This window comes from Nanorana parkeri, unplaced genomic scaffold (genome assembly GCF_000935625.1).
Source record: "Nanorana parkeri isolate BGI_ZX_2015 unplaced genomic scaffold, ASM93562v1 scaffold522, whole genome shotgun sequence".
NCBI classification, from domain to species: Eukaryota; Metazoa; Chordata; class Amphibia; order Anura; family Dicroglossidae; genus Nanorana; species Nanorana parkeri.
The window spans coordinates 665176-680770 of record NW_017306790.1 but is presented as its reverse complement, the minus strand read 5'-3'; the positions used below and the strand labels follow the sequence as shown (position 1 = coordinate 680770).

The 15595-nt window shown below is 40.8% G+C and overlaps 1 protein-coding gene across 2 annotated transcripts in view; it reads right to left on the bottom strand.

The window, feature by feature from the left end:
- The window catches only part of TBC1D19 (TBC1 domain family member 19), a 108986-nt gene that overhangs the window by 17366 nt on the left and 76025 nt on the right, over positions 1-15595 (bottom strand). For both annotated transcript variants that reach the window (XM_018561406.1, XM_018561407.1), the window contains 3 exons: positions 5293-5377; positions 3196-3240; positions 1214-1246 (listed from right to left, as the gene is read on the bottom strand). In XM_018561406.1, coding sequence (XP_018416908.1) covers positions 1214-1246; positions 3196-3240; positions 5293-5377 — 163 coding nt within the window. The remainder of the gene's footprint in view (positions 1-1213; positions 1247-3195; positions 3241-5292; positions 5378-15595) is intronic.

Here is a 15595-nt window from a genome sequence, read left to right as displayed (position 1 = left end):
AAAAAGTGAAGATTTGCTATGTTTTAGGAAACATGTAGGAATGTTCACTGTCTCTAAACAGTACCCTGAAGATTTACCTTTTATCTGGATTTTCTCCTGAAAAAAATAGCACTGCAGCCTGTATATCTGCAGTATGAGAAGCACTCTCCCTACACTGCTAGCATCACACAATTTGAAATGGTGATTTGGTGACGTCATTACTGTACTATCACTGCTGGAGAGAAAACTGTACCTAGGACCCTGTAGACATGCATCTCCCTGCTTTTACTTCTTTCATTCTGCAGATCTATGCTTTCTCTACCTCAATTTCTGCTTCTTGATTATTCCTCCTCTAGGGATGTTGAGCTTTCCAGTCCCTACTGTCTGCAAGTGTTTATATTTTGTTTGGTCTTTCTCCTGTATCTGCATTTACCTGCCAGTCACTCCCTGTCTTTTCAGCTAGCCACCCCAGTGGGTTGCCAGACTTTGGAGAAATAGGTAAGCGTGGTTCTAGAAGGTTCCTTTAGCTTTCTCTCTTTTGGGGAGAAAGGTCTTTGGTTAACCCTACCTCCTTGGGAGTGGGTGCCTTAGATCTCTTACCCTGCTGGAAAATGGGTGGTTGTGTAAGAAGCAGTGTGCCTGTTTTAAGGGCTTTGGGGCTGGAGCCCGGGCCTAAAGGGTGTCACTTGTCTGTGAGAAGGCTTGGAGGTAAATCAGTAATGGAAAAAAAAAACATCAGACACAGGGAGACTACAGAAAATACTGGTGACTAGTCCTTTGCCTTTTTTTGGAGCATGGCTTTTATAGTTCAGGTCCTCTTTAATGAAATCAAAGCATAATATATTTATTAAAATACTGCCTGCCTCATAAAATCTGCAACCAGGACAGGGAGGTTGGGTAATGTAACTTTCTAATGTTCATTACTGCTCAACTTTTATTCATTTGACTACACCCCTCATTCACCTGGTGGGATAAGGTATGCCGTCAGGTCCCCTCCTCTCTCGTGCAACTGTCAGGCTCTAGATCCATGATCGAGTGCCCGACTTTTCATAGTAGGTGACACTAAAATGCCTGTTAGTCATTTTGGTGTCACTCCCTCCATTGGTGTCACCTGGTGCGGAACGCACCCCCCTTGTGACGCCACTGGTTCTGTGTATGGCCACACCACAATAAGTGTACTGATTTACTGCAGTCATGTCTTGTTAAAGCTTATGTTAGTTCACGTCTCACTTACCATACATTGAAAAGCCATGAAACGGAATCACCCCTATGAAACATGAGATATACGATGTATTAATACTCCAACATATAAAACACTTGGCATTCTACACAAGATCATATCAAAGGTCATTCAATGCGTATCAAATGTCCAAAGTGAAAAGAAGGTGCTGCTTTACACCACCTTGCAAAACCTTTTTTAAACAGCTGTCAAGGTTGAATTATAACCAGAGAAAAAAAAAACCCAGTTACCAATAGCATATTAGTTCCTATCTTTCCAAGTGCATCTCAAACAACAAAACCAAGTGACATTTAATTTAATCCTTAAGCCGAAGATCAACCAAACCTCAACCCTATAGGAAGCTGGGAGGTTAGTGACCCTTCCATAGACCAGGATGCTGCACTTTTTTGCCGGCTTGTAAGACCATGCCTATAGCAGTTATCACATACACAAGAATAAAAGTCATCATCACCAGCGTTATAGTGTGATAATAATTTCAAAGTGGGCCCTGATGATAAAAATGATATGCTATTGATTTGCTACTTCAAATGATGGAGTTTACAAATCATAAAACTCCACCAGAGAAAAAACCCTCTTCCAAAACGTGCCTTGATAAGAAATAAGAGTGCAGCTTTTGTTCATTTTCTCATTTATAGGAGTATGGGATTCTTGAACAATCTCCCTCTCAATGTGTTTATCCTGCACATCCAGTTCTCACATCAAAAACTGCTGAATGAAATGGTAACAAACCAAATACTACCAAATAATACGTGTTTCATAGCATTGTTTGTAAGCTGTAGGACATGTCTTCAGAATACAGACAGTAAATAAAGTCAGTGACATTTTTAAGCATAAACACCAGGCAAACAGCTCTGTAGAGAGAACGCTTTCTTTTTAGTAGTAGTTGTATGGCATCAGAGTGAGATTCTTTGCCAGTGTTCCAGGTGCTCTCCATTAGCACCCCACAACAGCAGCAGATGGGTACCACATGTTTCAGGGACACACTCTGTGAACCCCACCCAAAATACTTCCTCGCTCTCTGGACAGGACATCACTGGGCTACGATCTTTTCACCACTCCACTAGTGCCCATGCAGGTAGGAGAGAAAATGACATTCTATCTTGCTTGCTCCCTGAGGTCTTCATGGAGGGCTGACAACTACTCCAATCTGGAGGCCACCAGATCTGTTTAAACTCGACCATAGGATCTTTTCTCCTTGCTGCCTCCTCTCAGACCTCAACTGACTCTGCACTCTCAATCTCCTTATTAAGCCTGTCCACTTGCAGTTATCTACATTACCTTCAGAGAGGTCATCTTTATGGTTTACCATCTCTTCAATGGCAGAAGCAACAGGAGCACACACTCTACAAAAGGTCAGAACCTCTCCCTCCTTGACTCTGTAGATGAGGAACACTTGAAAACCTCCAGGGCAGCCCGGCCATGGGTGCCATAATCCCTGGTATAGAGAACCCTGGACACTGTCTACAGAGCGACTTTACATCTGCAGTGTTCCCTGAGAGACATCTGATACCCGGGTCCCCGTTACATTATACCACACCACATCATGCAGGCTGGCATGCTCTCTCTTTATTAGGGAACACCCAACAATAACTGAGAGAATAGGCCACACAAGGAACAACATCCCCTTTAAGATCCCCTAACATATGTTCATCGTTTTCCCTACCTAACAATTTGTAATTTTGTACAGCCAGTCTTGTGATTTACACATATTTTAAACACTGCACAGCCAGACAAGTTACACATAAGCAATTCATCTTCCTGATTTAGCAATGATTTTGATGTCACCTCTCTTCTCCCTCATTAGACACCAAATCTGTATCATCCTCAGGGTGAGCAGGGTGACCATCCTGACTGACATCAGGTTTGTGTATCACAAGAATGGCTGGCCAAAATTACAGATTACACTGATCCTATCAGCCATTGTTATATGTGTAACTTCATTATCTACCACTAGAGGATGACAAAGCACAGCTTACCATTTGGTGGATAGACAACAGCAAACTCTTCCAAGCCAAGTTTGCCTACAATTAAAAGAGTGAAAGTTACATTTTCCAGATGCTGAAGCAATATAGTTAGAGTAATAATCTTACCGGCAATTTGATTAGTCATACTTAATAAAAACAGGCCCAAGAAATAGTAAAGATGACAGCCATTAGTCAGGTGTTACTATGAAAAGCTTCAACCATTCTATACATAAACAGAAGTGAAATGTTTATTGGCTTCTGTCTTTTACATAGAATGGCTCACATAAATTATTGTATTAAAAGTAATGACTATAATATATTGATATGATTCTCAAGTCACTACATGCCAGACAGGATACAGTTCAGTATATACACCACATGATTGCATATTAAGGTCATTGTAATGATAACCATGATTAATTAAAGCAGTACACACATATTAAGATAGTTTAGTTATGAGAAAATCACAACAGCCTCAAGTAATTAATTTATTTCAAAGACATGAGCATTCACTGATACAGATAATACATTCAAGGAACAGCAAATAAAAACTGCACAGTGGTTTACGTAAAAGAGCATTAAATGCCATTCATATTATGTAAAAGTTTCAAAAACTTTTAAGAACCTGCAAGTTCATCTCTCTAATAGTGTCCGCTCTTTATATTTTCAGTTATATGTAAGTTTCTGTCTTTAAGCCCCCGACATTGAACAAAATGCAAGCTGGAATCACCCTAAATCAAATTCAACTGCAGATAATATGACAGAGCAACATTTGAAGCTCCCCTGACTCTTGCACTCTAATGTACCCGCACCACAAAAAAACTGGTGCTTCTTGATATAGCGGAGCAAGTGACCTCCTCCCTTTATCCAATGCTCAGACCTGAGCAGCTAATCACATGACAGGAGTGATATTATCAACCTTGCATAAGCACCAACAGGGTATTTTTCAGCACCTGCAATGGAGGAAGAAGAATTGGGGGAACACTGCATAGGTCATCTGGGAACTCTCTTATAGATCTATATTCAGAGGGCACCACCTGGAAGAGCGTGTTTATATAAACCACCCCAACTTGGACAACAATCAAAATCATACTTTTCAAGTGAGTGCATCTAAGGGACCAATGCAAACCCACCTTTCCATTCAAGCTGTTGGTAATATTAAAACCAGACAGGGCGCCTACTCTAGTGTAAAATCGCTTTATTGCAAAACAAATGGAAATGGTCATCAGTTATACTCACAAAAGAGGTGTTCAAAAATCCTTTATCAGTTGTATCACAACAACCGCCATATTCCAGGGGTTAAACAATCATAGGCGACATTGAAAGACACATACCAACATGCCTCTCAAACCTCGCTGCTGGGTATGATCGTTTAATCCCTTGAATACGGCGGTTGTTGTGATATAGCCGATCAAGGCTTTTTGTACTGACAATTTCCATTTGTTTTGCAATAAAGCAATTTTATACTAGGGTAGGCGCCCCGTCTGGTTTTTGTTGTTTTTTAGGTCAATACAGTCTCCCTGATTGTTAACGAGGCTGCCTCCAATAGTGGTGCATACACAAAGGGCTGTTATCCAGGTTTTATGGCGCTCATGTGGAATGGTTTTGACTAGGGATGCACCGATACTAGTATCGGTGCCGATACGGAGTATTTGGGCGAGTACTCCGAATGCTCCGATACTTACCCCCGATACCGGAACTTCCGGTCAGAGGAAGATTTTCTCTGACCGGCAGTGCCATAGGGAAACATGGAGCCAGCTTCCCGTGCGATCGGGAAGCTGGACTGCGAGTAATGACCTGTCTCACATCTTCCTGATTGGCCAGGAAGCCGACTCCATGCTGATTGGCTGGCTCCCTCCATGCGGAAGCCGGCTTCCTGGCCAATCAGCATTGAGCCGGCCAAACAGCTGGTTCCTTGCTGATTGGCTGGGAAACTGGCTTCTCAGCCAATCAGCAAAGTATTGGTACTCAATACCGCAAAAAACGGTATCGGTGCATCCATAGTTTTGACTTTGGTGCTAGTAATATTAGTAAAACACAGAAGAGGTCTACAATTACTTTCCCTTAAGTTATGAAAACAGGCAAATAAAAAGACCTGCAGTACTGCACCTCGAATGTATGATTTTGGTGGTGTTGCACTGTTGTATATAAAGTGTTCAAGCACAGAGGTGTCCCTGGAGAAGCAGAGCAACACCTGTAAAAATAAAAGGGTAACAGTTAAAATTGACATTGAAAGCCTTACTCATTTTTACATTCTAATAAACATGTAAGAAGCACAAATCTAGAATCATCCATCTATGGATCCCATTGATAATAAAATACGTTATTAAGCATCACTAAAATAGCCACAAATGAATCCCACTGTAGAAGAAACATATTTGGAACACAAAGCAGACAAAGCTGTGCAGGATAAATAGCCATGAGGCTGGAAAACCTTTATTTCTGTATCATGCTGAATAACGTCTGCTAGGTAGAACTTTATGTTATGCTGCTTCATAGATCCATTGCCATCCTGTATAGCTGTATAATGTATTTCTGGGATTTGTAGTCCTCTACAGCTGTTGCTATACTGCATTGCTGTAGAATGTATTAGTGGGGTTTGTAGTCCTCTATAGCTGTTGCCATTCTGCATAATGTATTGCTAAGATTTGTAGTCCTCTATAGCTGATGATATTATTCTGCATTGCTGTATAATGTATTGCTGAGATTTATAGTCCTCTGTCACCCATCATACAGGTCCACAATGTAACCCTATGTTCACAGAGTCCAAGACAAAAGCAAAGTGTACCAATTGTTGCAAAAGTGGGGACGTGTTTTGTCACAAATTGTTTTGGGGCTGGTAAGGACCTATTTCTGAGGCAGCATTCTGGTGATACTATGCTTTTTTGTCTTCTACTATGGAGAACACCCAGGGGAGGACTAGGCGGCAAGAAGGCATTTGCCCCCTGGGAAATAATAATAAGATATTTGGGTTGGTAGCCCTGAGTGGAAATAATTCACCATGAATGACAACCAAAATTCCTTCTGGTCAGACCTGCAATTACAGGATCTGGCAGAGGGAAGTCTTCCAGGACATACTTTTTAGCTATTCTGAGATGTCATGTGACCAAATGACAAGAACTGCAAAGGAAGCTATTGCTGAAATATGAGAAAAGGTGCCTGTGTTACAACAACCCATATTCTTTTGGAACACCTACCTTTCACCATGCCCACCAACCAATAACCGTGGCACCATGGCACACCCCAAAAAAATCCATCTCTACTATGAAAGGGCAAATTATTAATGTAATTGTCCCCCAGTCCTCCCCTGAGTACATCACTGGTGAATAGAATGGTTTGAGCAACACGTTCCAGCACTGGCAAATCAGGGGCACATCTGCCCATCAATGGGTACCCTAAATCTGTAGCACATTCATCAGGCAGTAGCCATTTCTGAGTGTCCCTTTAATCAGATCAGTCATTGCCAAGAACATTTAAAAAAACATTATGAAGTCATTAGAGAGATGAGCTCCTAGCTCACAGGTATTTACTGACACACTGATAAATTAGTCTTGGGCCATACTGGAATTGCACTATTTGACCTCAAGCTTAGTGTCATTTCTTCTGCAGTAATTAAAGTGCAGGCTTTGGAATAAAGTCAATTGAAGTACATTTTCCATAGCTTTGGTCTATAAAAAGAAACAGACTCTTGACTTGTTGCTTCGGAGCAATTATTTACATTAAACAAACGGTAAACAAAAGAGAAATTCTGAGATTAAGCAGCAAGTTCCGGGATTTCATTTTGTGATATATACTGACGACTAAACGTTCATTTTTCTTTCTTTAGTCATATACTGCATTGTACAATAACATTCAAACACAATTGGGGTAAACTCAGTGCAATCCAATTACTTTGAATCTGATCCTATTTAATCAGACAAAAAAGAAAACTTCAAAATTGTAGTATTGCTCTGAGCAAAATGACATTAGCTGTGTGCATTGTTATTTTGCTTGAAAACATTAAACCACAAATAATCAGTGGTTATTGTGAACACGGGATAGATTGTCAAAGGACCAGTGAACCTAAATGAGATCATTTCCATACACCGGTTTATGTGAAAGAGCTTCTATTACCATTCACTAGAAACACGTAAAAGGAATATAGCATGCTGGGGAGCAATATTTGCACAGAGAAAACTTTCTGTCCAGTAATCCCATAAAAGAGAACTACCAAATTGTATTCCCTCGTCTTATGCCTAATGTGGAAGCTGACATCATGTAGTACTGGGTAAAATCAAAGCTAGACCACAGACAGATATAAAAGACACAAAGTAATGCCATTAGGTATTCAGTAATAAATCAATAAAATGTATTTTTAAATGCAACTAGTGTAAGTATATGGATTTGACTTGGTATCAGCCTCTGAAAATCAGCAGCAGGACTGGAAGTCAAATAGGTATGCTGCATGCAGATATGCCAACAAGAAAAATGCTCATAGGAGGAGTAAGCAGAGTGAGCAGACAGGTGACCTCATTAGTCTCCTGCTGCCCATTCATTGTCCAGTCATCAGGCTGCTGTGAATTGAAGACACTATCCTTTCTATGTCCTTTAACTAAAAGTGGAATCATCTGCCTGGCTGTGATGTTTTACGGTGCTGTGCAAATCACATAATACAAATACAAATACTTTGGCAGGTAATAGAGCTCCCTTGTATTGCATCTGTGTATGTAGAAGTTTGCTTGGAGTTCAGCTTTAAATATACATTAACAGTCACAAGAGGCAACTGATGAGAGGCAATTTGACGTATTCTGTTCCTTGAAATGCTACATACTTAAACTGCCACAAAGTAGTCCTGTATGTTGACACTGATACATTTGGTGAAGCATATTACCATAGCAAATGACAGCTGTAGTTGGTCTTGATGTTGGGGGTGATGTTTTCCCCACAGTGACAATAAACAGGCGGTATTGCTGGTGGCTGAGGGTTTAAAGTGCACATTATGCAGGGCTTCTTCCTGATTAAAGTGTCTGCATACATCTCATAGAAAAATAAAGATTAAGAGACGGTGATAAATCATCTAGTCAATGGCAATTTTATTTTATGGATCACTATCCCTGTGAGAGACATATAGATTTTCTTCACCTCCATTTTACTATACAGGAATAACATATGCCCAGGAACACGTCTGCGTCTAACTAATGGGTTCTGTTCATCCAAGTAGCAAAAACTGGAGAGTGCAATGGAAAGAACAGGGCAGCTCTGGAAATCAATCTTTATATTTTAAATTAAAAACCATATATGGTATGTTAAGGATAATATGTACAAAATGCCAAATGTGCATAATTAAAGGAGAACTATCAGGTGAGTGATATACACTCATCCTCATAGTTAGAGCCGACGTGTGACATTGAAACTGTCACAGGTCGGCTCTATTGATCGGGAAGTCAACGAACACATACCGTCGCTCACTCATTTCGCGATCATCTCCCTGCAGAGAGCAGTGACTGTCAGTCACCGCTCTTCGCAGGGATCCCCCCTTCCCCTCTCCTATCCTCCAGCACTGACTGGAGGAACAGATGGAGGAGGGGGCGGGCACAGCTTGTTTTACCTCTAGATTGACAGCAGGCTCTGCCTATCAGTCAGCTGGGTGGATCTTGACAGTATTCTCGGGATCCTTCCCGGCTGCGGCGCTCTCAGTATATAGCTCGCTATATACTGAGCTTTGGGTCACGGGAGGAGGTTAGTATATGTCCTCCCGTGACCCTAAAGAGAACTATGGGATAAAAAGGTTACACCATAGTTCTCTTTTAATGGCAGACATGGACTACAAATGTTCTGTGTCCAGTACTACTGTCATACAGTACCATCTGTTCCCACTGTGTTACCCTACATTGCCATGCAGCCAGGCACTCTAGCCTGCTATGGCTCCATGCCCTATCCAGCTATCCATTAGGTAGATAGGTATACAGTAAATAAAGTAACAAGAAAGTCTGAAGAAATTTAAAGCTGTTGCCCATAGAAACCAGATTACATTTCTAATTTTCCTAGCCAACAAATTACAAATCCCACTTGATGGCTATGATGTGTTCTATGTTCTAACAGATCTCTTTGCTCCAGTTTTTGAAAATAAGCCATATATAGCATCTGATATACCACTCTGTGCTCACTAATGTTATGAGTCCTGTCTACCTCACATCCAGTACTTAATAAAAGTACTCTATGTCAGCTGGCTGCCTACTGAAGTAACATAATTGGTCTCAGCAGAGCTGGATTAACCATTAAGCAACATAAGCACATACTTAGTGCACCATGGGATCCTTTTTGCCCAATTTGTCCTGAGCTAACCATTTATAGCCTCCCCTTCCACAGATGTATACTTACTGAGATCCGACTGCAGCGGCCTTCGTTTGTTTACATCCCACACCACAAATCCTCTCTCTCCCAGCTGTACAAGCAATTACAGCTTCATGCACTACTATAGGGCTCGTCCCCCTTCAATTCCCAACCAGGTGACAAAGGTAGATGAGCCCCATAGACTTCTTAATTATCATTTATCAAAGAAGTGATTTCCCTCATCTATTCTGAATATGGCCTCAGTCAATTGCTTAATTATGATCCACTCCCAATCTGCTAAATAAAATTAAAAAACGTTTTTATTTAATATAGTTGAGGGATCTGGCCTGGGGCTGACCTGAAAGAAAAAATGAAAGAAGGTTTACAAACTGTCAAACTTTTATTTCACTTTCAGCATTTTTTGAATCTTATCCCCTTGCCGCCTGCCCATAGTAAAAATACGGGTGGGCGGCGAATGCTTTCTGGTGGGTGGACGTACATTTACGTGATTTTTTTCTGCTGTGTGTACAGTCGTTACCAGCTGTTATATACAAGCTTCCGGCTGGTTCTATAGCCAGCCGAACGCTTGTATACTCACGCACAGCGCTGCCTTATCCTGGGCACCGCAGTCCCCCCTGCGGTGCCTAGGACCGAGAATACCGGCACAGCGGCTCTCTGTACAGGGAAGGAGGAGATATCAGCATTCCCCACAGCTGATCTCTCTTCCTTCTCTCTCTAAAGGCAGAAGCGGTGTCTATTACATCACTTCCGCTGTTAGCTGTCATTTCTCTGGCTGCTAGCCAGACAAGAAGCTGGTGAAGCAGATCTCTGCTTCATCAGCTTCTTTTGGGGTCCCCAGGTGACATTAGGGGTCTTAGAGACCCCTGATGTCTCCATAAAGAGGACCTGTCATTGTTTTTTGGCTATCACATAGGGGGATTTTTATCCCCCTATGTGATAGCAATCAAGTGTAAAAGAAAATAAACGTTTAGAAAAAATGAGTCTCATATTTTTAAAAAAAACAAATTTTTTTTGAAGTCCTTGCCCCTGTGTGTACGCACTTATAAACGTAAATACGCGTCGGGTGCGTCTACGTGTGAAAACAACGATTACGCCACACGTTACATATCGCACAAATGTCACAGTGAGAGCAAACATTTTAGGTCCATTAATCACTGATCGCACTAAACTGATGAGCAGTAAAAGCTTTTAAAGTATCGCCTATAGCCAATTTTGGGTATGGTAGTTTTAAAGCTTGACATGTTTGGTGTCTTTTTACCCGACGTGACCCAATCTTTAATAATTTACCAAAAAATTGGGTGCTGATAAATGTTTTATAACATAACGTAGGGAAAAGTTTTTTTTCAAAATTTTCGGTACTTTTTTAATTATACAGTAAAAAAATAAAAACCCCAGTGGTGATTAGATACCACCAAAAGAAAGCTCTATCTGTCCCCAAAAAATGGTATACAATTCATATCAGTACAGCGTTGCATGACGGAATAAACGTCAGTCAAAGTACTGCAGCGCTGAATACTGAAAAATGGCCTTGCCAGGAAGGGGGTGTGACACCCCGGTCAGCAAGTGGTTAATGTCTTATCAGTTAAAGTGATTTTAAAGTCAAATTTTTTTTAAGCTATTACAGATGCTGATTAAATCACTTACAATGGATGCTACTCCTTGATGTTAAAAGTTTTAGTTTCCTGCAGAATTAGCTGGTCTCCTGAGCAGTGGTCCTGATATCCTGTTTTAGGGTGGCTCCTTTCCCTTACAGGGTCCTATGGAGTCACCCTTGTGTGTGCTAGTAAGCTGTGTGTCTCCACAGACACAGCAAGGCAATACACTCCTCTGCTTCCCACTCCTCCCTTTCTTTTCCAAGCTAGTAGATGGAGAGCTGCTGGAGACTGCTCTGTCCCTGTTGATCTTGTACTGGACAGGAAGTTCACGGAAGCTGAACTGAGAGAGTTATTGAAGCATCCTGTTCTTCCATAACACCTCAGCAGTGCCACAGGCTGATAGCTTCCATGCCACGCCGCATTGAGGCAGTAATTGCTGCAAAAGGGGCCCAAACCAAGTACTGAGTACATATGCATGCTTATACTTTCCAGAGGTCCGATATTGTTCTATGTACAATACTTGTTTTATTGATTGCATGCAATATTCTAATTTTCGGAGATTGTGGATTTGGGGTTATTGGGGTTTTCATGAGCTGTAAGCCATAATCATCACAATTATGACAAATCACGGCTTGAATTATCTTGCTTTGCATGTAATGAGTCTCTCATATATTAGTTTCACCTTTTAAGTTGCATTAGTGAAATAAATGAACTTTTGCACGATATTCTAATTATTCGAGTTTCACCTGTATGTATTCCTATTGCAATGTTGATATTATAACAGGATAGTGCACCAGCAATGAGGTTGTAGCTCCTGAATATTTTTTTGAACATTTTGTCTTCGCCATATTTTTCTGAAACTCTTTGTTCGAATCACTGATGGGTTAAATTTTGTTTAGGCCATCTCAGCATTTCAAAGAAAACAGTGATCTTTATAGTCCTTAGTCCTAATTACCGAAGTGAGGTACCAGACTTATCCTCATAACTTCTCAATGAAAAGCCAACAGCCAGCACTCGACAACCTCAGCTTGAGATTGCCTGGTTTTAAAATAGGAACTAACTGACCTTTAGTTCAACTTCAGCCATAAAATGTGAGTCCCAATATCACCTAATTGTCACAACTCTGAATCGGAGAATTATATAGTAAAATTAAGCACATAAATAGCTACATCTCATCAAGAGAAATCCACACATATCAATCAATGGGTTACAATGGCTGGAGGCCTGACAGGCCACATTAACCCTCCTGGGCCAGCCATAATTCACACACATGCCAAGTTTGGGATTGATCTGAAGCTAATGGCACACATTCTTTAAAGCACAGCAATGTTCTTTACAAATGTCTATGATACTTTGCTTACTGCGGAACTTGGAAGCAAATGGAACGCCATTAAAGCCCATGGGAAAAAAAAGAAATCAGGAAAGAAAAGAGTCTGGTAACTTCACCTTTCAAAGTGACCGGCCTCTCTTCCAGTCACAGAGCTCTCTTTGCAGTTATGGAGATAGTTCCAAGGGTTACTGCAAGCTTCACATTATGGCCTGCATTTTATAAATAACTCACAAAATACAGGCACAGACAGCGAAACCCACTCTCCAATGTAAAGGGGCCCCTTGGTATGATTTGCAGCAATGCGGTTTGAGGGCTTCCCCTGGTGCTGTAGTTTCTTCTCAGTGTGCAAGAAAATGGGTTAAAGTAGCTGTACACGGCTCGAAATTGAGCCAATTTCTGTTGAATCAGCTGATATTTGAGCTGTGGGTGGCCTTGTCAGCACCACCAGGCTAAACAAAGGTTGATTTCACAGTCAAAGAATCTGTGCAGTGATTGCTTGGGATGTCACAGCTGCCTGAACTCAATAACCAGCAGTGCAGAATTCTCCATCCATGCTGTTTACCATGGATGGGCTGAACAAGAGAAATCTAAATATACACGGCTAGAATTAGTCACATAACTAGATTTTGTCTAAATTAGCCTCTGTCAGATTTGTTACATAAAGCACTGCAAAGATGTGAAAAAATGTGTAAAGTGCAGTATTAGAGAGTGACCAACAGAATGCAATTTCTTGTAATAAATGCAAGCACAGCTACTGAAAACGCATGCACATGTGTATTTGTGTCATTCTGTTGGCCCAACACCACACAATAAAACAATTGGGACACACTGAAGCCACAACCCTTATAAATTTCCTCTTGGCCCAGGGGGAAACACAACACCTGACACAATTTTGTTAAACCCTTCCTCAATATTGTTGTAGTGGGTATGGTGATTGCAGTTAGAGTGATGCAATATACAGTGTGTTATCATATTCTACAGATTGTGCTGCAAGTTATGTTGGATGTATATATATTTATGTCAAGTAAAAAAATCAGAGAAGCTGCCTTATGTCTCAAAACATTTCAAGAGTTTCTTAAATTATTGGTTGAATATGTTGTGAATTAGTAAATACATTCAAATTAATCTTTTAAGCAGTTTTTGATTTCTCTTTATTTATGAAGGCAGTTATTTAAGTCAATTAGGAAATATAAAACTATATCCGATTAGAAATTAAGTTTAAAAAGGTCTCAGTGTTTGGTGTATGCCTATGGCTACCTCAACTCTATACAGGGTCAAACATTCTATAATTATTATCTTCATGTATTGCCTTCTGTCTTTCACTGACCTGGAACAACTATAAAAGACAAAGAATATAACTATGTGCCGACTTCCCTGATCTGCATACCTGTTCCAAGTCAGTGACTAAGAACGTACCACAGTGGCTCAGCATAGCAGCCAGACAGCAAGAGAGAGAGAGAATATTTAAATATTTTTCGAATCTAGATCACAGTGATCCTTTAATCTCTTTATCCATTACAGAATACTTAAAGGAAATTTGGAGAAAAGTTTGAATGATGGAATTATACTACCACACATGGCTGGAAGGTTTCTGAATGCACTATTACAGCAGCTGTGTACTATTATAACAGCTCCAATTTCCTGCAAGATCAAATTTGCCAACAGCAAGTCATAAACACTTAGAACACTTTGTGCTGACAAACAAAGCTGTACAAAGAGACTTTTAGGTCTACTCAGCAATTATTGCGTACTACATTGTTATTGCAACCAGGACATCATTCAAAGATGAATTACGAAGGAAAAGATAATGGAATAATAGGAATAGGATAATATGTACTTACCGTAAAATCTTTTTCTTGAAGTCCATTGAGGGACACATGAAGATAGTCATGAGGGATGCACCGATACAGAGTATTTGGGCGAGTACTTGTGCTCTGATACTTACCTCCGATACCAGAGCTTCCGGTCAGAGGGAAGCTGGCTTCACTTGTTGCTAGGCAGCCTGGCGTCCTGACCAATCAGGAAGCCAGGCGGCACCTCATGACCCACTGCCCAGCTTCCTGATTGGTCAGGAAGCCAGGCAGCCTCAGCAAGTGAAGCCGGTGTTCTTTCGATAGAACACAGGGTTCCCTGGCAATCAGGAAGCCGGGCCATGATCTGCCGCTCGACTTCCTGACAATCGCGCACGGCAAATACAGAAAAAAAATATCAGTACTCGATACCAAAAAAACGGTATCGGTGCTCCCCTAATAGACATTCCTAGATAATTGGGTTATATACAATGACGTTCATTAGGTGGACACTGGCAAACAGAAAAAAAACTTTGAATGCCAGCCCTCTGTATAACCCCACTCTGAGCCATCATGCTTCATTTTTGTGAGCAATCAGTTCAAAAAGAGAGGGGTGGGACCTGTATCCCTGAAAGGAAGTCATGAAAAAAAGATTTTACAATAAGTATAAATATCTTATTTTCTTTATCATCCATAAAGGGATGTAGGAAGATAATTTTCAGACACCTGGGATGTCCCAAAGCATTCCAACTGAGGGGTGGGTGATAGCCAATAAGAAATACAACAAATGCAAACATCTTATTACAAGAATATCCGAATGAATCAATATGTTAACAAGGCTAGATGAATAAAATGGGAAGCAAATATGCAAATTGCTACAACCAAGGAAAGGCATCAAGAATGAAACTGGTGTTCCAGAGCAAGGCAGGTAGCACCATTTAGGAAAAACTGCTATTCTAAAAGAATGATGGACCTCAACAATAATATGGAGGATAACAAAGCGACCACCATAAGGAAAAATCAGGTGAGAGAAATCTTAGACCAACAGCAAAAGTGGTCAACAAAACAAAAATGTTTTAAGGTAAAGGCTGAAGCCTAGGAGACTTAACTCCTGATCTCAGGGTAAGGATTGTTAGACAAAGTTTGTCTTGACCAAGGGCCAACCAGTGAACAGCTGGGGGTCAAGTAAAATATGCATAACACTCGCCTTTAGGTAGAGGTTTAACTAGAAATCACAGAGCCCCATAGTAAAATTTTGATGGGGGCCCTCTCCCCAAAAAAGGTTGCTACCAATGAAGCTGGTAAAAGGGGATTATACTTCCATTGTGTAATTATAACACGCATATAGTAATTAATGGGAAGTT